This window comes from Nelumbo nucifera, chromosome 6, assembly GCF_055504915.1.
Source record: "Nelumbo nucifera cultivar China Antique chromosome 6, China Antique-T2T, whole genome shotgun sequence".
Lineage (NCBI taxonomy): Eukaryota > Viridiplantae > Streptophyta > Magnoliopsida > Proteales > Nelumbonaceae > Nelumbo > Nelumbo nucifera.
The window spans coordinates 14231941-14258358 of record NC_142654.1 but is presented as its reverse complement, the minus strand read 5'-3'; the positions used below and the strand labels follow the sequence as shown (position 1 = coordinate 14258358).

The 26418-nt window shown below is 40.2% G+C and overlaps 1 protein-coding gene across 2 annotated transcripts; it reads right to left on the bottom strand.

Moving 5' to 3' along the window:
* Positions 1-232: 232 nt before the first annotated feature.
* LOC104589320 (mitochondrial fission protein ELM1) lies at positions 233-25497 on the bottom strand. Of its 2 annotated transcripts, none has more exons than XM_010247594.3 (10): positions 24921-25497; positions 21076-21314; positions 14542-14638; positions 13885-14034; positions 13158-13284; positions 7279-7391; positions 7139-7202; positions 6942-7035; positions 6746-6854; positions 233-687 (listed from the first exon to the last, which is right to left on the bottom strand). In XM_010247594.3, the coding sequence occupies exons 1-10, from the start codon at positions 25101-25103 to the stop codon at positions 586-588; spliced, it is 1278 nt and encodes a 425-aa protein (XP_010245896.1). In that variant the 5' UTR covers positions 25104-25497; the 3' UTR covers positions 233-585. The 2 variants fall into 2 exon arrangements, with proteins under 2 accessions (XP_010245896.1, XP_088745865.1); XM_088889739.1 differs by lacking the exon at positions 233-687 and adding an exon at positions 1057-1156.
* Between the last annotated feature and the right edge of the window lie 921 nt (positions 25498-26418).

Sequence of the window (26418 nt, the reverse complement as noted above, 5' to 3'; positions counted from 1 at the left end):
CGAAACTAAAACGTCTAATAAGAAACACATGTATAAAAACGTTGCTCCACATTAATGAATTCTTAGCCTTGCACCCATCATGTTGCAGCAGGTGCTCTCTGATCGAGAAAGAGAATGAATTTACGAATTCTCGGTGTTGCCCATGATTAATCTATTTCGATCTATCAACTACCTTGCTCAAAACAGGTAAAAATACAAGGCAAAATGTTGTTTCCCTGTGTACACACTTAAATTTCAACAGAAAAAGAAAAGAATGTGATTATGATGATATTAAGAATATGTAGCTCGAATCTATTTTACAAGCCGGGCAGCTATTGCAGCCATTTTATTATACAGCTCTGAAGCAACTCAAAACCCAAGCAATATCTGGCAATAGAAAGGAAGAGAAACAAAGCATCGTATACTGTTTAGCCTAAGCAACATAGGAAATACTCTAACGGAACGTTGGGGAAGAAATTGGGTAAAATACTGTATATCTTTTTTTGGTTGGTAAGAGCTGAGAGAATACACAGTTATTACTCAGAAGCTGCAAATCTGTGCACCAACCAATTGAGCTATGAACCTAGTTACTGACCAGAATATTTATTATTGCCGCAATCTCCATCCACGCTCAGCAAGTGCTTCACGTACACGACTGGCTGCTTCTGCAGTATCATTAAGGGGAGGGTAGCTCCAGCTCTCAGATATCTGAAAATAAAACACACTTTTCTTAGCGAAATATGTTACCATACTTAGCTAATGAATCAACGAGAATGTTAGGCAGATTGAAAATCTGCTTATGATATAATAGATATGAGCTGGATGATATTGATATCAAGTCCATCATCACTTATCAGCTAGCAAATTATTTTTATTTACTTATTGTCAGACTTTTAGCTCTATAATGGGGGTGTTAACTGCTTCATACGTCTGCTAATGCAATCACCCAACAACTTTAAGCAGAGGAAGAAACAAGTACTGGAATAAGCAGCAAATGAAAAACTTGTGAATAAACAACTAACAGAATGGGCACGGGGCACCTAGCACAAGCCAGTACCGTGGTTACTGTGGCACATACTGTTATGGACGCATTCCTCGGGAAAAAGTATCATCGCCGCCGGAAGCAACAGGAACCTGACCCACCGCCAGCAGCAGCAGTGATTCAATAATCCTCGTCCTACCCAGTTCGGCAACAGCAGATTAGATTAGATCATCTTGCTTGTTCTTATCTTATTCTATTGCTCTTATCTTATTAGTGGATTATCAGATTAGGATCAACTTATCTTATCCTTAGCAAGATAGAACTGGAAGTCTCCCTATTCAGCAAGGAAACTCCCTAAGATTAGGACTCTTGTAATCTCCTATTTAAGGAGACACCATTATTGAATGAGATATCGAATATTCAGTTAAAGAAGTGAGTTAGGAGAGTTGGTGATCTCTTGAACAAATCACCAAGGTGCCAAGATAGGTTCATCAAGAGCAGGAAGGAACAAGGGAAAACAGGAGGTTTTCCCCGTGGACTGACCCGTGACGAGATCCTATTCTCAGGCCCTCAACAACTTGGTATCAGAGCAAGGCATCATGGGAGATCTGGAGCAGCTGCCATCCAAGGTCCACGACCTCGAGCACCAACTCGTGGAGACCAGTTCAGAAGTATGTGAGATCAAAGACGAGGTAAGGGAGCTACGGCGTCTGATGGAGTTGTTCCATTCTAACAAGGAAGGGAACACTAAAGGAGGGACAACCACTAGCGGCCGCCGACCAGATCTGCCGGAGTCTTCCGGCGAACAGCAGTCCGTTAGCCAAAGAGCCGCAATCATCCCCAAGTACAGCAGGTTGGAATTTCCATCATACAACGGCAACGGAGACCCCTTGGGCTGGCTGTATTGGTGCGAGCAGTTTTTTCGAAATCAGCGGACAGATGACCGGGATAAGGTAAGTCTCGCCGCCTTTCATTTAATAGAGGAAGCACAACTTTGGTTCTATCGGTTAGAGAAAGAAGAACCCGGGCTCGATTGGCCCCAGTTTAAGTCATATTGCCTCCTTCGATTCGAACCCCCACTGACCAGCAACTCCCTAGGTGAGCTGATTAACCTTAAACAGACCGGAACGGTGGCAGACTACCAGCGCCAGTTCCAAACCCTCCTCGCGAGGGCATCCTCCGTGTGACCGGACCAGCAGGTGAACATGTTCACAGTAGGGTTAGCAGAACCCCTACGGGTGGATGTCGAAATGCAGAATCCCCTAAATTTGGTTACAGCCATGAACTTAGCCCGCGCATTCGAGCACAAGCTGCAACTCAGCCGTGGGACCTACAATGTGGGTCGCCCACCAAACTCATGGGCACCTCCAAAATCAGCGACAACGACCCCCTCTTCGGCAGCCAGCCGGGAACTGAGATCTCACACAACCGCCACCTCTAGATCGGTGACAAGTGCAGGTAGCAACATGGCCACTCCACCCATTAAGCGGTTGACCAGGGCAGAAATGGCAGAACGCCGAGTGAGAGGCCAATGTTTCAACTACGACGACCTCTACTCGGCAGGACATAGGTGCAAGAGGCTTTTTTGCCTCCTAGTCGATGAGCAAGAGGAGGAAGAAGAACCCGTCGTATTCGAGCCAGAGATCTCCCTCCATGCGATCACCGGTATTAAAAACACTCAGACCATGCAGTTACAGGCGCAAATAGCAGGTCAACCGGTGCGCATTCTTGTCGATTCAGGGAGCACACACAACTTCATAAGTGAACATGTCGTCCTTCAGTTAAAACTACCAATGGAACTCCGGCCACGACTACAGGTAGCCGTCGCGAACGGTGAAAGAGTTCACAGTCCGGGAATCTGTAAGAGCGTCCCGATACAGGTCAATTCTGAACTATTTTTTGCTGATTTATTTGTACTCTCCTTGGATGGGTTCGATGTCGTTCTTGGGGTCAAATGGTTAATTACCCTAGGCCCGATTTTATGGGACTTCAGTGCACTCACAATGACATTCCACTTGATGGGAAGCAAGTTTCATGGCACGATTGCAGGGTTAAAGAGAAGACACCACAGGTCCATGCACTTCAGACAGAACTGACGGCCATGGAAAGACTCCTCGTCGAGTTTTCAGATATATTCCAGGAACCCAAGGGGCTCCCTCCTCCCCGAGCATGCGACCATCGAATTCCTTTGGTGGCGGGTTCAGAACCAGTCGTTGTCCGGCCTTATCGGTACCCTCACCTACAGAAGAACGAGATAGAAAAGCAATGTACAGAGATGCTGAAACAAGGGATCATACGCAAGAGTCACTCTCCTTTCTCTTCACCGGTTCTGTTGGTGGCGAAGCAAGATGGAACTTGGAGGTTTTGTGTTGACTACAGAGAACTCAACGGTCGGACGATCAAGGATAAGTTCCCTATTCCCATTGTGGACGAACTGCTGAACGAGCTGCATGGTGCTCAGTACTTCTCTAAGTTGGACCTCAGGTCCGGATACTTCCAGGTTCGCATGGCTCCCGGTGACGTGAAGAAGACTGCCTTTCGAACCCACCATGGCCACTTCGAATTTTTAGTCATGCCATTCGGTCTCTCCAACACCCCATCCACATTCCAGTCATTGATGAACGAGGTATTTCAGCCCCATCTGCGCAAATTTGTTTTAGTATTCTTTGATGACATCCTCGTTTATAGCAAATCATGGGTAGAGCATGTGCACCATCTGCGGACCGTTTTTGAGCTCCTGCGCCAACACAAACTCTTCCTCAAACGGTCCAAGTGCTCCTTCGGGGAACGATAGGTTCTTTATCTCGACCACGTCATCCACGGGCAGGGTGTGACGATTGATAGTTCCAAAATTCAGGCTATCAAGGAATGGCCCAAGCCTCAATCAGCCAAGGCCTTACGCGGGTTCCTCGGATTAACGGGTTACTACCGCAAATTTAAACAAAATTATGGACTGTTGGCGGCCCCGTTAACCAACCTGTTAAAGAAAAACTCCTTCCGGTGGGACAACGCCGCTGATGCATCTTTTCTAACACTGAGAAATGCCCTATCTTCCACCCCAGTCCAGCAATTACCCAATTTCGCTCTCGAATTTACAGTCGAGTGTGATGCCTCTAGAATGGGTATCGGGGCCGTGTTACAGCAGCAAGGGCACCCGATTGCTTTCTTCAGCCGCAGACTGTCCGATCGGCACCTGAAACTTCCGGCCTATGAGCGCGAACTAATCGGTCTAGCCCGAGCCGTCCAGCACTGGAGGCCGTATTTGTGGGGGTGGTCGTTCGTCGTCAAAACTGATCATTACAGCCTCAAATACCTATTGAAGCAACGTCTCACCACTTCCCCTCAGTAGCATTGGGTTAGCAAACTGCTCGGGTTCGATTTCCAGGTGGAATACAAGGTGGGATCCTCAAATTGCGCAGCTGATGCCTTGTCTAGGCGAGATGAAGATGCAATGGCTCTGTGTGCAATTTCCCAACCCCGGATCTCCCTGTTAGACGGCATTAAGAAGGCAACGCCACAGTTTCCGAAATGGTCGCTCCTGGTCCAGAAGATCCAGTCCGGCGCTACCAACTCCAATTGGTCGCTTCGCGACGGGTTGGTACTATATAATGGTCGGGTACATCTTTCGCCTAACTCCCCGTTGATTTCCACCATCATCACCGGCGTCCATAACTCCACCCATGAAGGCATTCAGAAGACGCTACACCGCGTCCGGACTGATTTCCATTGGCAGGGTATGAAGACTTCTATTCGGGATTTTGTCCAGAATTGCTCCACGTGTCAACCGCATAAATGGGAAAACCTACACCCAACAGGCCTCCTTCAGCCCCTTTCGATCCCGACACAGATCTGGGCCGACATTTCCATGGACTTCATTGAGGGACTACCCAAGGTGGGTGGCAAATCGGTCCTCTTCGTGGTAGTAGATCACTTTTCTAAGTATGCCCACTTCATCCCTCTATCACATCCGTACAGTGCCACTTCAGTTGCCCTTGCCTTCTTTCAACATGTTTTCCGCTTACATGGGTTACCAGAAGCCATCGTCAGCGATAGGGATCCGGTTTTCACTAGTGCCTTCTGGAAGGAGTTATTCAGATTGCACGGCACCACCCTGGCCTTCTCCTCAGCTTATCATCCACAGACCGACGGTCAGACAGAGGTGGTTAACCGCACGATCAAGATGTATCTCTGTTGTTTCGTAGGGGATCAACCGCGACGGTGGGTGGATTGGCTCCCTTGGGCCGAGTACTGTTACAACACGGCCTACCATTCTTCCCTCGGCATGACTCCCCTTCGCGTCGTTTATGGCTGGGACCCTCCTCGCTTGCTGTCCTGTGAGCCCGGTTCTACTCGTTTGGAAGAAATTGATCACTCCTTACAAGAGCGCGACGCCCTCCTAGCCGACGTCCACCTTCGCTTACAGCAGGCCCAACTCCGCATGAAGCTCAATTATGACAAGCACCACCGGGAATTGTCGTTCGAACCAAGACAATTTGTTTGGTTAAAACTCCAGCCCTACCGGCAACGCTCCTTGCGCCACAGGGCTGCCCCGAAACTGGCCCCTAAGTTCTATGGGCCCTTCAAGGTTCTACGGCGGATTGGCAGTGTGGCCTACCAGTTGGAATTGCCGGAGAATAGCCGGATTCATGATGTTTTCCACATCTCCTTGCTGAAACCATTTACGGGTGATCCTCCAGACCAAGTCCCCTCCCTGCCGCCCTTGAAAGATGGCAAACTTGTTCCCCATCCTAAGGCTCTCACCCGCTCTCGTTTCAATCGAGGAATTCTTGAAGTATTGGTGGAATGGGGTAGCTTACCATCAGCCGAAGCCACCTAGATTCCATTGGCAGAGTTCCAAGCCATGTATCCGGAGTTCGAGCTTAAGGACAAGCTCTTAGTCCAGGAGGGGAGTAATGTTATGGACGCATTCCTCAGGAAAAAGTATCATCACCGCCGGTAGCAACAGGAACCTGACCCACCGCCAGCAGCAGCAACAGTGATTCAATAATCCTCGTCCTACCCAGTTCGGCAACAGCAAATTAGATTAGATCATCTTGCTTGTTCTTATCTTATTCTATTGCTCTTATCTTATTAGTGGATTATCAGATTAGGATTAACTTATCTTATCCTTAGCAAGATAGAACTGGAAGTCTCCCTATTCAGCAAGGAAACTCCCTAAGATTAGGACTCTTGTAATCTCCTATTTAAGGAGACACCATTATTGAATGAGATATCGAATATTCAGTTAAAAAAGTGAGTTAGGAGAGTTGGTGATCTCTTGAACAAATCACCAAGGTGCCAAATCAAGAGCAGGAAGGAACAAGGGAAAACAGGAGGCTTTCCCCGTGGACTGACCCGTGACGAGATCCTATTCTCGGGCCCTCAACACATACATGCCCACCAAACCAATCCTCATACTGGTAAAGGTTATGCATACACAAGGGGTTCCAATAGAATACAAGTATACAACTGAATCAGGATGAGGTGCATTGGAGTTTTGGGATAAAATTTTTGTATTTGGAAAGGTAACCAATTCTTGTGATGCAAGCAAAAATCAACTGATTGTTTTATGCATTTTAATGGCATAAAATGATTTCTGTGGCAAAGTTAAACAGAAATGTCAATTTTAGTAAAAAAACAATTAAACTATCAGACAAATATATAAAAAAAAACAATTAAACTATCAGACAACAGTTAAGGAAAGTTTGAGGCAAAATTTTGTCATGCAATGTAATTTATAATTTAATAGAAATAAAGTATAAACTATGATGGTTATAAACTTACATCTTCTTTACCCGTGAATGGCCGAACCACACCTCGTTCACGGAGAGAATTTTGAAAATCCAAAAATTTCCATGTACACCTCTCTGCCCCAATGACATATACAGGTTTCCTGCAAAGACAGCAAACAGAAAATGTACCTATAGATCCAACTAAAAAACGCCATCAATCATTACTTTATCATAGGGGTGCTCCATACCCTGTACTGCAAGCCTCACTCAACATACTCACTGAATCTGCTGTGATGACAAAAGCATCTGCCCAAGCTAAATGGCCCAAATGTGGATTTGGATCTAAAATTTATCACATAAGATGGCTCATCAGACAACCTTCAGAGACATAAAAGAAGGAATTTATCCATTCAATCTTTGTAAAGGATAAGGCAATTATGATTACCTTCACCATCCCAAATGTAGACCTTTGGATGATTAGCAAGTTCTTTCAATAAGATATCAGATACCTGTTGATATAAACATTGATGAGAATAGGTGCATATTGAGAAAATGGAATAAATATATATCAAGATATAGTTGTACCTTCTGTGGCGTCCTTCGAGAGAAAGAAATTCTAAGACTTCCACAGGTTGCAAGGACATTTTGCACTGAAGAAGCTAACTGCTTGGCAAGGTCCGCACCATAACGACAGTGGCCTATAGTAATTTTTTGTTAATCAGTGTGGCCTATAGTAAAATTTGGTAATGAATTAATTATCAACAATCTTCTAATTATAAAGTTAATTATATAAAAAAAAATCTTCTAATAATAAGGTTATCATGTGAGCAATGACAGAAAAAGTGGGATCAGCTACAATTTTTAAAGAAATAAATAAGCAACAGTTGGCATGCCAAACACTAGGGTAAGAAGAAAATATTATGCAATAACAAACCAACTTGGAAAAAATATGATGAATACTGTACAGTATGCCTAGGAATTCATAATGTTGTACCTGTTGGAGCTGTTGACCAGAATTTATGCAAGTGCTTAATAATTGAAGAAGAGTTCGCACCATTACATATAGAAAATATGTTAAACTTTTTAATACATATAGAGGAAAAGGTATAGGGTGTGAGGAAATCTCACTTCAACATTCACATGGACCTCTCACACCCCTCGCTTCACCCTTCTCACGTATCACAGATGTGATTTATTTTGTATTCTAAATTAAAAATGAAAAAAACACAATAAAACTCTTCTCAATTCTAAATTCTCATTTCTCTAATAAAATCCCTCTTAACCTCCCCTTCCCCCCACTAAATCCTTCTTATTCTTTTAACTCTTTTTAAATCCCTCTTCTTTCTTTAATGAAAATAAGGGTGCAATTTGGGTGGGTAGGGCCAGGTTTAGGTACAACCCAGGCCAAATCAAGACAGTCCTTGCCTTGGGCCTGGAGCCAGGCCAACCTAACCTGAGCAAAGCATGAGTTTGCCAACCTGAGCTAAATTCAACACAACTCAGGCTGGGCTCAGGTGGATTTTTCAAGCCTACTTCATTTGGGCTTTATAAACCAACCTGTGTTGAGTTTTTGGGTCCAGGCACAAGCCTGGAAGCCCTAGACCCCAGAAATCCAAGACCAATCTGCCCAATTTGCAAGTCACAACCTAAATAAAATCCCCCTCCCCTTCCACCACTGTATTCTACTGTAGAAACCTCCATCTGATCCCTATTAAAACTCTCTCTGTCTCTCTCCAATGGTGTACAGTGGGAAATCTCCCCACCACCACTCCAAACTCGTATCCTTAATCCTTATCCCTTCAATTGCCCTTGATTAACATGTAGAAGCATCTACTATATAGCAAACAAAATCCCTCCTTTTTTTTTTGACAATTGAGATTCAATAACACAATAAATAGCATTAGGTGAAGCTCATGGTAGGATTCATAGCATCTTCTTCATTGTAATTTGTTATAAAAAGAAGACTTCCATTATAATTTTGGAACTGAAATAAAACCATCTAATAGGAGGTCACTCTTTTTTCAGTTTTCTTTGAATGGTTGAATGATATTTTGACCTTTTCCTTATAATAAACTTCTTATTTGTTGGTATGCACTTAAAAATCTTTTTCAGCAGCTTCTTATCAGATTTCTATTAATCCCCATACATCACGCGGGTTTACAAGCTAGATGGAGAAACATTTATTTTTTTATCAGTAAAAGAAAATTTTATTTAAAATAGGTTTAAGACAAAATTTTACAACTTGTAGATGGGAATGTTGTTCCCAATCTAGTACATATTTCTGTCCCACTTTACAGCTCAGCCCAAAATAATTGTTGCCTCAGTGCCCCTTGTTTTGCAAGGGCATCAGTTAGCCCATTTGCACTCCTAACCCATTTGAAATCAGCCTCTAACTCCTTTGCAATCTTTTCCACTTCCCAAATCACGTGTTTGAAGGTCCACAGAGTAAGTCTACTGTTTGTAGCCCAAGAGATGACCAACTCTTGAGTCCCACTCTTGAAGGTCCATGGAGAAACATTTAGTTGTCATTCTGCCACTACAGGTACAGTAGTATACATGTATACATGCACAACCCAATAGAGAGAAAAGTGAAACAAATCCTTCTGCAAGGAGAGGCTTTATGTCTGAGAGCATGCTCATATCTTGACATGTAGCAATAGCATTACTTCAACAATGTTAAGTTTTATGAACGACAAAATCTATTTTGGGAATACATTTGTCATGTCACTTTAACACTCCTATGCAATGCATAATAACATAGAAGTGTAGCTTTTGCTTCACTGGCGCCTTTTTGTAAACTGGATATGGACAACAAATCACAAAGATCAATTTTAGGCTTCCAAATCCAACAAATCACAAAGATCAATTTTATGCATCCAAATCCAAGGGACATTTTTAAGGCTTTAAAAGGCATGACCTGGCTTATTTACAGAAACTAAGTTTGAACACCTGCTATCAGTTCTATCATCTTTTGCATTGTTGATCAAAATGTTAAACAGCATCATTAATCTCTAGTTAAGGTCCAAGTCTTGATTCACAAACCACTCTTCGTGATCCAAGCTTAAAACATTTTATAATGATCCTATTGATCCTCTCCACCCAAAGAGTGAGCCAACTGAAAAGAAGGGGAAGAATACTACCATGTGGCATCTATTACCAAAAGAACCACATTGTCTAACTGTCTACGAACTCCTCTCACTTGGCATTACAGAACTGAATATGCCAAGAAGGTTAAAGATGAATATTTAATACTCCGGCCATTTTGGCTCAATGTGCACTCTCATCCATGGTCTGTATATAGTCATGCTTAGAGACAACCCTATATTGTTGATTTTTTCCTAGTTGCCATTCAACAGAAAGCTCCTGTACTAGGAGGGCTGGAAGTATTCCACATGTCCATGTTCTCATGACAAAGATGGCTAAATGTAAGAAATAACCCAAGATCAATATCCAAAAGGATGATGCTTAGATTCCCTACATTAGCAGTCAAAGGGAGGTACTTCATCAGAAAGAATACTCACTTTTAACATCCCCCTACCTAACAATAAAGGGAAAGTAACTTTTCAGCCTGATCAATAGATATAAGGTTGAGGAATCCAATGATATTCAAGCGTAGATATAAGGTTGAAAAGGCATATGGCATGGTGGACTGGGATTTTTAACTAGAGGTTCTCAAGCATAGATGGTTTGGGGAGATATGGTGCAGATGGGTAAAGGGATGCATTTCTTTATGTCATTTCTCAATACTGGCAAATGGTGTAGCTAGGGGTTTCTTCCCTACAAAAAGGGGTATTAGGCAAGGAGATCCATTGTCCCCATTCCTCTTTACCCTAGTAGTTGATGTTCTGAGTGCCATGATTTCAAGGGCTGATGCTAACAATTTGATAAGAGGTTGGAGGATTGGTAGGGAGGAGGTGGTGGTCACACACTTACAATTTGCGGATGACATCATCTTGTTTTGTGATGGGGAGGAAGGGGAATTACAGAACTTAAAGAGACTAATGCTTCAATTTGAAAGGAAGTTCAATCTTAAAGTGAACTGGGGAAAAAGTTGTATGGCAGGGCCCAATTTAGGGGGAGAGGAGGTGGATTCCCTAGCTAGGATTTTGGGGTGCAAAGTGGGGGACTGGCCTTTACAATATTTGGGGCTACCACTGGGAGGGAACCCAATGGTTGAGAGTTCTTAGTACCCTGTGATTGAAAGATTTTCCAAGAGGTTAGCAAATTGGAAGAGGAATTGCATCTCTTTAGGGGGTAGGATAACCTTAATCAAGCCAACCTTGGCCAACCTGCTAGTTTATTTCCTGTCTACCTTTAGAGTACCAGTGAAAGTAGCAAACCAGTTAGAGAAGATAATGAGGGATTTCTTGTGGGAACCATGGGAAACTAAGAATGATCACTTAGTAAAGTGGGAGGTAGTATCTAGGAGTAAGGATGATGGAGGCCTTGGGTTAGGAAATATAAGATTAAGAAACACGGCTCTGTTGGGGAAATGGATTTGGAGACTACTGATGGAACATGACAAACTTTGGTCTAGAGTGATTGTTAGTATTCATGGATTGGCAAATAACGGTTGGGATGCAGGACTTGACCCTGGGGCTTCTCGATGTTCACCTTGGAAAGCTATTCAAGGCATTTTGCCTCTTACCTTATTTCAAATACGATGTCTACACTACCCCCCCCCCCGAGTGTGGTGTGGTGATCCAGCTTTTTGCAGGCAACCAAAGGTTCGTGGAAGGATTATGTGGAGAGCCACTAGAGCTGTTGTATTGTGGTCAATGTGGGAGGAAAGAAACAATAGGATTTTCAAAGGTAGTTGTAGATCCAAGGAAGAGGTTGTGGAAGGAGTAAACTACTAAGGTTATCCATTGGTTGAAATCCTGTGATCTTTTTAAGGATTTCTCAGCTGAAGACATTTATAGAAGTTGGGGTATCGTGGCAACTACTACTACTACTTCCAAATCTATGATACAAGAAGTTTGGTCCCCACCGGCGCAACAAAGGGTAAAACTTTACTTTGATGGAAGCTCTATAAGTAATCCAGGCCCATCTGGTAATAGGAGGTGTTTCCAAAGATAATGAAGGCAAGTAATGGCTATGTATTCATGTCTAGTAGGAGTTGGAGATTCCTTAAGAGCGGAAATCTTGGCACTACATCAAGGTGTAAAACTAACCAAACAATTGGGGCTACAGCAGATTGAGATATAGGGGGACTCCAAATTGGTAATTGGGTGGATGCACTCAGGGCAGCTGGGAATTTGGCAGTATAGACAGCTGATAAGGGAAATACTTGGCATAACAAGGGAGGTAGGTGTTTGTTTCAAGTGGGTAAGGAGATCAGCAAATGGTTTTGCTGACGCCCTAACAAAACAAGGGACTGTAAGGGAGAGACTTTTACTAGGCAGTGCTGTAATGTTTGATGTTTATTGGATCAACCTTTACTAATAAGGGTTGACTTCTGATTTCAGTTTTAATTTATCTCTAATGAAAGTTATCGTTTCTGAGATAAAAAAAATCTAATGATATCCAAGTTTCAAAAGAATATACAATCTTCACAGTTATCATATGACAAGAATCCCCAACCACCATTGATGTAGGACCAGCTCAGTTCTAGTCTTTAGAGAATGTTGAATGGCCTTCTTGATCTGAGTTTTATGGCTGCCGATGGCTGTAATGGCTTCTTGAAGGAATAAAAGAGAAAATAGGGAGAGAAAGAAGAGAGAAAATACCTGGAATCACTCACAGGGTGCCTAGAATCACTCTAGGGCATGGGAATCATTCACCATAGCTAGCATAAGCTGAAGAAAACTCAATAAACTTTTTTTTTTGAAAAAGATAAAGCATCTATAGACTCTAGACTCTAAACTCAATAAACTTCATTGCCTTTGTGTAAAACGTCCATACATATTTATAGACTCTAAACTCATAATAATCCTAGGAGTCAAACTGTTAGACTCAATAATCCTAAAAGGATTCAAACTAAGTTGCCATATCTTATTTATAGACTCTAATCCTACTTATGCAATGACTCTGAAATTTTAAACATAAACAAACTATAGCTAGACAAATTAAACCCTATCAATGAACCCCACAGAAAATTACAAAATGACAAAAATACCCCTACTGTCCAAAAATAAACAAATACATAAAATTTCATAAAATTCCAATTTTGACTCTTCAGCTCCTGCATCAACTATTCTCATATATGCATTAACCTAAATAGCCTGGGTGTATCTGGAAATGTGAAGGATATGATAAACAAAACAAGAATAAATTATCTAACCCCTGAAACTCATAAAAAATGTTACAAATCAAAAAAAATCAAGGATAAAAATTATTCGACCCATTTAGAAAGGAGACCATGCAGAAAAAATAGCCACATGTGTAAAGGAAAAAAACAGATATTGTAATCAACCTGGAAGCCAATAAAAAGGTAGAAAAACATCAAAATGAACAGAAATTACTTGTGGGTCCTCCAACATTAACAACAAGTAATGGCTTTGGAAGAGGTGCCAATTCATCATGCCAGGCAATAGCAGCACTTCTAAGTGCAGCAGAATCTGCTTGATGTAAAGCTCCCACAGTGAGAACCTGAATTGTAACACTTCAAAACTCTGAGAAAAATATACCTAAAAAGTTAATTAAAGATAAAGCAAACAACATAATAGTCCAAAACCAGAGTTGAGCTGAACTAATAAAGTAAGCCCAAACATCAACCTAAGCTCTTTAGCTGAACAAGGATGAGGGCAGGCTAAGCTCATCTTAAGCTCTGCTCATTTAGATGATTTGATCTACATATTACAAAGTCAATGGATGCCTAAATCTTATAATTTTTTGCCAGTTTTCCTTTTAATAAATATTAGTTGCTGCCAATGACCCCATAGTTGAGTTGGTCGCTTGCCATCCCTTTCCACATTATATGGATTAATTGCTGGCTTGGATTGTAGGCTCCATATAATTGGACTTATATGGGCCAAATACCAAGAAAATGAAATTCAAAAAGGCCAAGCCAATTTTGAGATTGCAAACATCTGGCAAGCCAACACTAGGCTCGCACCTTTAGCTTCATCATGATGCTAGGCCAAACCTAAGCCCGAGGAGTTGGGCAAAACTCAGCTCATCTACAGCCTAAATCAAAGATGTAATGACAAAGTAAGCCCAAATATACAAGTCTTTTATCAAGGAACATACCACATGCTGATCAGGAGGATCTCGCGGAGTTATCCACCTACGGAGAAATCGAGGGATCTGTTTCTGTGCTTCAGGAGTCAATGGATAATAGTCATGCCTAGGAGTAATCACCAGATCAAACCTATTGAGATGTGACCTTGGATGTTGTATCTGAGAATATGATGTTGGAATCAAATCAGTAATGCATGCCACGAAAATATGTATAGTTAGTTGTACACACAAACTGCAGCATGGTGGAATATACTGACATAAATAAATATGCCATGGTAGAAATAAGATACTTTTGTTTAGAGGTAGTAGGTAAATAAAGATTTGAAAATGAAATGCGAACGATCAACAAACTGAAATGTTTGGTGTTGTATTCCTGGCACATTAGATGGTATGATAATATCCATGATCATATCCTATATTTCATGAAATGAAAAGTTGTATCTTCCTATCATGCATAGATATCTTTTTTCTGACAATGTGTAGGCATTTTAGGAAACTCCATGTTAGATCAGAAAGAATTTTCCAGGTTCAATATAATATAATCAAACCAAACTTCTAAGAAGCAGGAATTAATGTGCATTTTTCTGTTTTTGCATGGACAGACACAGAAATAACATATGTGGAAACTCAAAAAAAAAAAGATAAAAATAATTATTCAAATAATACCTGAACAACAAAAACATTTTCAGGCGCTAACCGTTTAATGGAGCTTGCTACAGAGATGGTATCTCGACCCGATGCAACAACCAATAAAGGACCATCCCTGAAACAGATCATGGTTTCAAATACAACCAAAACATTAAGCTAAAGCAAGAAAATATCACATCCATAAGTGATGTGAAATAAATGATGGATGTCCCAAAACTTTGGTTTATGAAGCTAACAATTAACAATAGAAAGCAAATTTAACATGACAGATACAAATAATGAGAGGACTTTAGTAATGCAGATGCTAAGCAATTCATTTTAATTACCTCAAAAGTGGAACCAAAAGAAGGTAAATAGTTGTTGAATGATCAGTGTAATAATTGCAAGGTTGTCTCAATAGAGAGTAATAACGGAACACATGATGATGGTTTTGGATCATCCTAATGTAGGGATGCAAAAGATATCCAATCCAAATCAAAATTTGAATGTCATCCAACTGAAACAATCCGAATTTGATCCCTTTATGGTTGGACCATATATGGATCCACCCCATCCATTATGATCCAATCAGAGATTATTTAAATATGTATATTATATCTACCTAAAATTAATACGTGTTTGTAATCATACGAAGAAGAGGAATAACAGAGAAGAGAGAGAAAAAGAGAGAGAGAGAAGAGAGAGAGAGAGAGAGGGAGAGAGAGAGAGAGAGAAGAGACGAGAAGAAGAAGAAGAAGAAGAAGAAGAAAGATGTGAAGAGTCAAAAGAATAGAGCTGGCAGCACCCAGCTTCTCTTTTATTTAAATGTTTTATAACAATTATAAGAAATTGCAAATAGACCCCTGGCAGCACACCCTAAACAAAAAGAAAAGAACATGCTGCCAGCAGTTTAAGCTGACAGCATTGTAACAACATGAATAAAGAAAAAACAATTTAAAACTAACAACACTCCCCATCAAGTTGGGTTGAATATATCTATCATACCCAACTTGTCACAAAGCTCATTGTGTCGCAGGTGTAGAAGTCCTTTTGTGAGAACATTAGCAAGTTGCTCCTTAGATTTGACATAAGGGGTGCAAATTTCTCCATTTTCCAACTTTTCTCTTATGAAATGCTTGTCCACCTCAATATGCTTGGTCCTATCATGTAGGACTGGATTACTGGCAATGTTAAGGGCTGCCTTATTGTCACTGTAGAGGGACATAGGATTGTGGATAGTAACCCCAAGTTCTTCTAGAAGGTTCTTCAGCCAAAGAGCTTCAGCCACCCCATGTACCATAGCTCTATACTCTGCTTCAGCACTTGACCTTGCCACTACACTTTGCTTCTTACTTCTCCATGTCACTAGATTTCCTCCTACAAAGGTACAATACCCACTTGTGCATTTTCTATCATCCACAGCTCCTGCCTAGTCAGCATCTGTGTAGACTTCCACCTTCAGATGATTATGTTTGCTGAATAGTAGCCATGTTCCTAGATACTTCTTCAAGTACCTAAGAATCCTCTCTGCTGCCTCCATGTGTTGTCTTTTAGGGGAATGCACGAATTGTCTTAGGACCTCAACTAAGTAAGCAATGTCAGGGCGAGTCGTGGCCAAATAAAGCAACCTTCCCACTAGTCTTTGAAACTGTTTCACATCTTTTAGTGGTTCACCCTCACAATTCCCCAACTTATGGTCAACATCCATAGGGGTATCAGCTGGTTTTGCACCTAACTTGTCTGTATCTTGTAACAGATCTAGGATATACTTCCTTTGAGAGATGAAGATGTCCCTTTTTGAGCGGGCAACTTCAATTCCAAGAAAGTACTTTAGGGGGCCTAGATCTTTCGCTTCAAATTGAGAGGCTAGGAATTCCTTCAACTTTTGTATTTTTGTGCTCTAGTTTCCAGTAAGGATGATATCATCTACGTACACTATCAACACAGCCACTTGTTCCTAATATCTCTTCACAAAGAGAGGGTGATCAAACTGACATTGCTTGAACCCCACTTGTTGAACTTCCATATGAAATTTATTGAACCACGCTTAAGGAGATTGTTTTAGACCATAGAAAGATGTTCTTAGTTTGCACACCTTACTTTCAGTTCCTTTGGCACAAAAACCAAGGGGTTGAACCATGTACACCTCCTCCTCCAGATCACCATTTAAAAAGGCATTCTTAATATCCAGTTGATGCAATTTCCAATCAAGGTTTGCAGCCAATGATAGAAGAACCCGTATTGAGTTCATCTTGGCTACTTGGGCAAATGTCTCATCAAAATCAACACCATAAACTTGGGTATACCCTTTAGCTACCAACCTTGCTTTGTACCTTTCAACTGTCCTGTCTGCCTTGTGTTTCACTGTAAACACCTACTTACACCCCACTAGGTCTTTCCCTGTTGGAAGATCCACCAACTCCCATGTTTGACTCTTGTGGAGGGCATTGATCTCCTCCTTCATAGCATCTTTCCATTCAGGGTATTTTAAAGCTTCTGCCACGTTTTTGGGTATGGGAATACTATCAATTGAAGATAGGAAGGCACTCAAAAGGGGAAATGTGGTCATAGGACACATATTGGGTAATGGGGTATTTGGTGGTGCATAACCTGACCCCTTTTCTATGAGCAATAGGAATGTCAAGGTCATCCACAAATGAAACAGGGGCTATGGGATCAATAGGTGTTGGACTTACCTCCTGGGAATTAGATAGTGTTGGTTGCTCAATGTTTGGTGGCTCCACATCTTTGTCACATTGCTGATCTCTACGGCATTGACGTTGGAAGACACAAAAAGGAGTGAGATCCGGAATAGAAGGAAGACTTGACGAACCTGGGTCTACTTCTCCTCTTCCACATTACTCTCCCCTTGAGAAGCAAGGAAAAATGGTTCAAACTCAAAAAAAGAGATATCCATAGAGACAAAGAACTTATGACCAACGGGATCAAAGCATCGGTAACCCTTTTGTAAAAAGGGATACCCCAGAAAGACACATGGAATAGACCGAGGATCCAACTTACCACGGGACACAAAGGCACAACAACCAAACACCCTCATGGGAATTGAAAAAAGGAGATTAAGGAAACAATAACTGATGAGGGGCCTTGTAGTTTAACACTCTAGAGGGCATGCAGTTTATGACATAAGCAGCAACAAGTACACCATCAACCCAAAATCCCTTGGGAACATTCATATGTAACATCATCCCTCGAGCTACCTCAAGGAGGTGCCTGTTCTTTCTTTTTGCAACACCGTTTTGTTGTGGTGTTCTTGCACATGAGCTTCTATGAATCGATCCATGGGAAGCAAAGAACTCATTTAGTTCACCACGGAAATATTCCTTTGCATTATCAGATTGAAAATTTTGAACTTCCACATGGAATTGTGTAAGCACCATCCTTTGGAAATCTCTTACGATCTTTGGGACTTCGTCTCTTCTACACATGGGAAAAACCCATGTATAACGGGAGAAATCATCAATCAATGTGATAAAGTACTTATACCCACCCTTTGAAGTTATTATAGTAGGCCCCCACACATCAGAATACACAATATGGAAAGGGAAACTTGATCTTTTATTACTTGAAGAAAATATTGTTCTACATTGCTTGCTCAATTGACACGTTTGACAAATGGAAATCTGACACTGAACAGGACTTAAATAAAAACGGAAACAAAGACTTTATTATTTCAAAAGACACATGTTCTAACTGATTATGCCACAAAACAATTTGACCCTTATTTGACCGACTATGAGACTCTGAAGATGACACCGAGAAACTAGCCTTCCTGTCGAGGGACATGAATCAAGAAAAAAAGTTACACTATAGTTTAAAGAATTTGTGATACTACTAATAGAAAGAAGGTTGATAGGTAGTTGAGGGACATGCAAAACATTACTCAGGTTAAATCCTTGAGGAAAGGATATTGATCCCTAACCTGCGATGGAAGAAAAAGAACCATCCGCAAGTCTCACTTTATCCCTTCCTAACAAAAAGTTATAAGAACTTAATAGGTTTGGCTTACAGGTCATGCGGTTAGAAAACCCTGAGTCAATGATCCAAGGGGAATCTGTGGTTATGGAGAGGTGGAAGGCAGAAGCTACATTACCTGATGTAAACACAAATGAAGTAGAAAGATTACCAGCGGCTTATCTGTCCATCTAGCGCAAGGCCCTACCATACGATTCCAAGTGACTACGGAAGGAGTTCATAATGTCTTCCTTGGGTTCAAAACCAATGAAGTGTTCTCAAGTAGTATCAGTTGACACCACAACAGATTGAGTTTCTTGGGTTACTACATTTGCTGCGTTGTGTGTTGTATTAGGCTTCTTCTGACTCTATTCCTTACCATGTTCTTAGTTCTTTACAGCCTACTTTGGTCTCCCATGGAGCTCCTAACATGTGTCACGTGTATGTCTTGAACGACGGCAATGAGTGCAAAACAACTCATCCTTATCATCGGCTTTCTTGGAATCATTTTTCTTTCCCATATTATTTCCACCTGTTGTAACCATCACACTCCGCCTACTTTCCTCAAACTAAACAAGGGCATACACCCCTTGGACTAAGGGCAACTCTTTACTTCCTAAAATCTGAACTCTAAAGGATTCATATATGGGGTTTAGTCCCAAAGAAGGCGAAAACCGCTGCTAAGAAACCAACTTCTTATAGGCTCTAGCATCATCCTCATGTTTCCATTCTATAGCCTGATAGTGGTCCAATTCCCTCCACACTGAGGTAAAAGCTAAAATAATAGGTTGACAAGCTACGATTTCCTTGTTTACAAGTTGAGGATTCAGCTTGTAACTGGTAGATCTAAGCAAAGTGCCTTTTCTCTGAATAGGTGGTCTTGGCATGTTCCCATATCTCATTTGCAGTATCTGCCCACATAAAATTCTTTTTCACATCAGATTCCATGGCTGCAAGAAGCCAAGACATCACCATACTGTTTTCTTGGTCCAATCGATCATGTTCAGTAGTCCCACTCTTGGGTTCTTTCACCCTTCCATTTATGTAACCAGCTTTTCCCCTTACTGTTGCATAAAGTTTTACACCTTTGGCCCACTCTAGGTAGTTCAGACCATTTAAAGGAATGACCGGCAAAGGAAACGTCATGCTTTCAGTCCCCATACCTGTTGTACCACGGGTTGATGTAACCCCAGATGATGCAGAATCACCATTCGCCATTTTCAAAGGCAGGTTTTCAAGCCAAAACAAAAAAACTGCAGGTGCACAAGACCAGTCCTCACACTAGTACTACTTCTAACAGTCACAGTTAAGGCACAAAACGCCACACCCTACTTCTGAAAACATGTACACACTACTGCAGCACATAAACAGTCCAAGAAGAAGAAGAATACTATTGTACCAAGTATACTGCTGTAAATTCCACACCACACACTAATTCTAGCACATACCTGGACAAAGGGGATCACACACCCCTGTACAGCACCTGTATGAAGGTGCAAAGAACATAACCAGGCCTTCACAGCATCAGCCGAAGGTCAAAAAAGGAAGTTTGTAGGTCTTCGCAGCATCAGTCGAAGGAACTAGGCCTTCACAGCATCAGCCAAAGGTCAAAAACAGAAGTTTGTAGGTCCTCACAGCATCAGTCGAAGGAACCAGGCCTTCACAGCATCGGCCGAAGGTCAAAAGGAAGTTTTTTGGATCTTCACAGCATCAGTCGAAGGAGGCAAGGAAGCTTCACAGCATCGGCTTCCACCAATTAGGGTTACCTTGGTGCTACGACCAAGGAAGAACCCAGAAGAAGAGACGAAAATTATTTCTGATCAGTCCGATTTGAAAATTTTGTCTTCATAGTCCAAGAAAAGAAACTGACGCCTAGGTTGAATGAATACTTCTCAGCAAAAGAAACTCCTATTGCCCAGTGTGTTGCTCTGGCACCATGTAATCATACGAAGAAGAAGAGGAATAACAGAGAAGAGAGAGAGAAGAAAGGAGAGGAGAAGAATAAGAAGAAAAAAGATGTGAAGGGTCGAAAGAATAGAGCTGGCAGCACCCAGCTTCTCTTTTATTTAAATGTTTTATAACAATTATAAGAAATTGCAAATAGGCCCCTAGCAGCACACCCTAAACAAAAAGAAAAGAACATGCTGCCAGCAGTCTAAGCTGACAGCATTGTAACAACATGAATAAAGAAAAAACAATTTAAAACTAACAACAGTGTGTATGTGTAAGGTTTGTCTGAATATTTTATCACTACTAAAGAGTTTTTTCAATAAAATAAATTGCATTAAAAAGAAAAGGAATATTACAAGGAAGGTGATCAGAAGTAACCCTAAGAAACTATGCATATTATGTTTCTCTAAACCTATGAGCAGGTTTAATTGCTACAACTCAACAGAAACCCACTTGGCATGCACACCTCAAAGGGTGGATTAAACCTTAAACTATTATTTAGATTCTGCATGCTCAAAGCACACATTATTGAAAACAAATTTGGAGATTCCATTAACCATGACATAAGTAGGTTATCTTCTATTGCAAGTGCAGTTCCCTAGAGAAACTTGAAGACATGGAAAGGGTGAGGGATAACAAATAGAAACATACTTCTCAAATGTCTCACGAGCCATGGTTGCAATCTGCTTTGGATCGGCTTCCAGAATGGATGACAAACCTGAACTTCCACCATTTTCAGCAAGAAGGGGAACCAGTTTTTTCCCCTTAAATGCAACCGGAAATCGTGAATCACCACAAATCCGTCTTATGACGTAGTCTAATTTTTTGTGTAGAGAAACTGGAAGCCAGTGAAGCCATTCATTGATTCCTCCTCTTGGCCTCGTAACCCGCTGAAATATCATCAAGAATGACAATATGATGAAAACTCAAATATAACACAAATGAACCTTTACTTCATTATCAAAATGAAATTTGGCAACTTTAACTCTTTATGGTCAAAAAAGAAATACTAGAAAATGCAAATCCCAAACAAGTAGATAATAGATCAGTAAGTTAGTGGAAGTACATCTCTTCCAGCTGTTTATAACATGAATAAACAAATCCAAGACCAAAATAGGCCCTACAAGATACACTCTAGTAGCATATTTATTTATTATAACAACAATAGTGAAGTAATAAACCTCAATTACAATGAGAAAGCAGAAACCCATGTTTTAAAAGGGAGGTGAAGTTTTTGCCTTGAATGCTGATGTCCTAAAGTCCAACCTTGAGGTTCATGCCTAAAAAGACAACAACTATAATAATAATAGTAATAATAATAGGAAGAAGAACAACAACAAAGTTTTTAAAAGACTTTTACAGTTATAAAAACTTTTTATAGGGATTAAGTCATTAAGAATTTGAGACCTGATATGGACATGTTTGGGCTTGCTTTGAGGGGCTTTGGTACAAAGGCAGCTTATAGAATCGGGAATGCATAATGTTTAACATCACATTAGCTATTTGAAATAATGCAATTGGGAAAACATAAAGAGATTAAGAGCTTACTACATGCTTGAATATGTTTTATATGTTATGCTTGATTTTATTTTTAAATTTCCATTCTAAATATGTTTTACATGTTATGTTTATGTATCTTAATTTCTGACAATAGGTTTTTCTAAAACATTTATTTTAGAATTTATGTTTATATTTTTAATTAATATTGTGTTTAATATTTTTAATATTTTGCTTTTTTTTATTTTTTGGCATTTTTTAATCATTTGGATTTTTTTTAATTTGTTACCCTTTTTATGCATTTTTGCACCTTGCTTCAAAAAGGTGTGCACCTTGGGCGCAAAACCACTTCAAAAAGGTTGCGAATCAAATTGAAAAGATCATGAGAGATCTTATTTGGAAACCAGGTCACTCAAAAAATGATCACTTGGTAAAATGGGAAGTGGTTTCAAGGAAGAAAGATAGAGGGGGTTTAGGCATTGAAAATATTAAAGAAAGTTAGCGCTGCTAGGAAAATGGTTGTGGAGCCTCCACGGGCAAGAAAGTTTATGGCACAAAGCGATAGAAAGTATCCATGGAATGGCAACAAATGAATGGGATGCTAGTCTCAACCCCAGGGCTTCCCACTTCTCTCCGTGGAAAGACACTGTTGGAGTTCTACTTGTTTTTCTACTTTCACCAGGTATGATGCTTGCATTGGTAATAAAGTTCTTTTTTGGGAGGATATTTGGATTGGGGGCACTCCTCTTAAGGATAGATTCTCGATCATCTAGTCCCTTTCCTTGAACAAATTTAAAACCATTTCTTGTTTTTGTGTCTTTGGGGATTCTTGGGGTTTGGGCTTGAGAAGAGCTTTGAGCAACTCAAAAGTGGGCATTGCAAATTAATTGTTCTCTTTTAAATTCAGTGTTTTTGGATCAGCCTTGTCTTGATAGTAGAATTTGGTCAAAGTCATCTTTGGGTTCTTTTTCTTGCTTTTTGTTCTTTAATGCTCTATTGCAGTCTAATAACTTGGCTATCTCTTTTCCTGTTAGAGAAGTGTGGTGTACTCCTATACCTCCAAAATTAGGACTTTTTGTTAGGAATTGATTATCCAAAAAAGCAGTACTTTGGATGTGCTTCAAAGAAAGAAACCAAACTAGTGTTTATCCCCACATGTTTGTAGCCTTTGTTTGAATAGTGGTGAGCTGATGAACCATCTATTAATCTCCTATTCTTTTGTTACTCGTATTTGGGATTGGTTCTCCCCTCATTTTGGTTGCAAGTGCACTCCTCCCTTGAGTGTGGTAGACCCTTTTAACTTGAGCTTCTTCCAACAACCAACGAAGAGGGGAAGGGTGATGTCTTCCAAGGGCACGAAAAATCAAAAGTAGAAGGCATTACCATCAAGGTCATACAATGGTTGGAAACTTTGTATCTCTTCAAGGCTTTTTCTGTAAATAAACCGTTTAGATGAGGGAATCGATAGCAAGCTCCTCTTCCTCATCTTTTACTGTTCATGAAAGTCGATCCCCTTCTTTACAGCATGGGGTAAAACTGAATTTTGATGGCAGTTCTATAGGTAACCCTGGTCCCTCTAGAGTTGGGGTGTTTTTAGAGATGCAGAAGGAAGAACCTTGTTCCTTTTCTCTGGCCAAATTGGGATGGGTGACTCACTTAGAGCAAAAGTGATGGTGCTACTGCAAGGGTTCTGATTGGCTAAACAGATGGGTTAACAATAGTTGGAAGTGGAGGGGGAATCTAAGTTGGTAATAGGATGGATGCATGCAAATAGCTTGGGCACTTGGTCCCTTAGACAACCTGTAAAGGAAGTTATGAACCTAACAAGGGAACATGGAGTACAGTTTAAATGGACTAGAAGGTCAGCAAATGGTTTGGCTGACACATTAGCAAAGCAAGGAGTTAATAGGGAGACTTTGTTTTGAGCATGTTTGTAAGACTGTTGTGATATGAGGGGTCACCTTCCTCTTTGAAAGTGATAGTTGCAATGTTTTTCCTTGAAGTTGATGCAAGTTACCATTTCCTATAAAAATAAAATAAAATAAAAAAAATAAAAAAACAGAATATAATTACTAGAAGGTGGTGAAGGATGATGCCATGCCATATTCCTCGTAAATCCTTAGTAGCTTTTGATTGGAAGTCAAAACATCTACAACCTTCTGCAATGAATTGATCATGATTTGTAAAAGATGAAAATCTAAATCTAGATTGATGCACTTTCTGCATATTAAAATTGTAATTAATGCAGGGCGGCAAGGGTAAATCATTTATATGTCCTTCAGATATAAAATAAGAAAATACTGTACTTACATGACTTTCTCTATTTCTATTGTTTAATAATGTTCTTCTAAAAAAAATCGTGAGGCTTAAATCTCAAGCATCCAGAAATCCTAGTACCCCGCATCACGCCTCTTCCTTTTAAAGCACTTAAATAGATCATATTCTTCAAACCCTTCCTCTAATACTATTTCAGAGACAGCAAGCGGACAACAGTGCACTCAAACAAAGCTTGTTAGTATCTTAATGCAAACTGCCACTAGAATGACTTCATCCATCTTTACTTTGACTAAATTTCATAACTACAGACATAGTTCACTAAGAACCAACTGCTAGTCTGCAAGCTACCTGGCTCTCCTGTTAACAATCGTTTAGTTTTCAAACCAGAACCCAATATATTCAAGAGAGAAAAGAATCAAAAAACGGTTAGCAGGATAAAATAGGGAACCATGCAGGTTCAGTTTCTAAATACCCGAAAAATAATGTAAAACAATTGAACAGAAACAATAAACATAGAAAGGAGTAAACGAAAGGGTCAGCGCAAGCGTTTGCTCCTGGATGTCGGTGAATGAGGAGTTTAAAATCATGGATGTTCTTGTAATATGTTTTGGGCTCAGGAAGGCCTAGTTGGCCTGAGTGTTGTATTTGGCTTTCTCATTGAATAAAATTACTTTACCTTTTTCCAAAAAAAAAAAAAAGGGTCAGCGCAAGCAACAACTTACATATATTGATTGACTATCTGTAAGCCCGAGAGCACGAACTAATCCAATACTTTGATTTTCCGCACCAGAAAACCCGTTCCCAATTATAACTGCCCGTTTAATAACACTGTAAATCCCGCCTTCGAATATCTCCGGCATCCCTAGAGAACCGCTTGGCGGCTCGGGAAGCCTGATTGCCCTCATTAGAGACTAAATTAGGGTTTCTAACCTCTTCGTCTGAACATTTAACGCTCGTCTAGGGCTTGGAAACTAAGACTACAGGGAACGGATTTAAAGCTCCTTCTCCGTTTCGTTTCTCAGCTTCTAATGCTGTGAAAGACCAAACAAAGATGAATTCCGGTCCCGATAGCACCGTTGGAGTGTATCGATCGAGTTGAGAGATTTAGTGTTCGAGAGTTTGCTTGGGAGATCGGCTTCCTCCTGTCGCCTGGTTCGCTGCGTCAGAGATAGAGAGAGGAATCTGCTAGCAGTCGTTCATTAAAAAAAGGAGAAAGGAATTTATATGGCCAATGGAGAAGAACGATGTTGTTGGGGACCCCGGATATGCTCCTCATATATGACGCCTCACACACGCCTCACGCGCACATCTGAAATATCTTCCATAGTTATAAGTTATTTATTCACGGGAGATGTTCCAATGAACGATGGATGTGCATGTGAGGCGCCCAAGTGTGAGAGCACATACCGTTCCGTTGTTGGGTATTTTCTTATGCCTGAGATAAACCGCCAACTACGACTCCACATCCACTCTTCCCACCAGCCGTCCGATTGACATTTGGCAAACCATCAACATAAGAACGACATATCGTAAGGCGTTTGAGAACCGAAATTTCGGTCATTTCAGTGCTCAACTAACTAAATGTAGCAGAATCCAGCAACAACAAAGAATTCGGATTTAGGTGGCCTACAGTAAATCACTAAATCCGAAGTTTGGAGACAGAAAAAGAAAAAAAAAAAACTTTAGGAAAAAACTTTGAAAGCAGTCGGTGGAAATTTTGCTTTTCTGCTTTTGCAGACATCGGTCATCTGAATGGTATCACGTATCATAAGTTTAGATTTTAAAATTTTGTCCCTCAAACTCATTATTTAAATAAAAATAAATGAAAATGAGTAAAATCATATGATATAAAAAATATTACAAAAATAAATAAAATATAAATTTTGATAAAAAATCAATAAATTATATCGATGAAAATTAAAAAATAAAGTAAAAATGATAACATAGTAAATTATTATAAATATAATAAAAATATTACAAAAATAATAATAATAACAGTAATAAAAATTAAACATATAAAAATATTATTTAATAAATTAAAATAGTAATAATTATGTAAAAGATATCAATAAATAAAAATAATGTAAAAGGGTAAATTAGTAAAATTTTATAAATATAATAGTAAAAATATCATGAAAATAATAAATAGTAAAAATAATATAAAATATGTAATGCAAAATAAATAAATTAGTGAAACAATATTATGATTATAATAAAAAA

Coding starts and splice junctions, on each gene's coding strand:
- LOC104589320 (XM_010247594.3), bottom strand. CDS start 25,103: ATGAGGGCAATCAGGCTTCCCGAGCCGCCAAGCGGTTCTCTAGGGATG. Junction 14,639..21,075: donor GCTCGTGAGACATTTGAGAA/GTATGTTTCTAT, acceptor GATCTGTTTCAG/GGATGGTCCTTTATTGGTTG. Junction 13,285..13,884: donor ATCCTCCTGATCAGCATGTG/GTATGTTCCTTG, acceptor GTTACAATTCAG/GTTCTCACTGTGGGAGCTTT.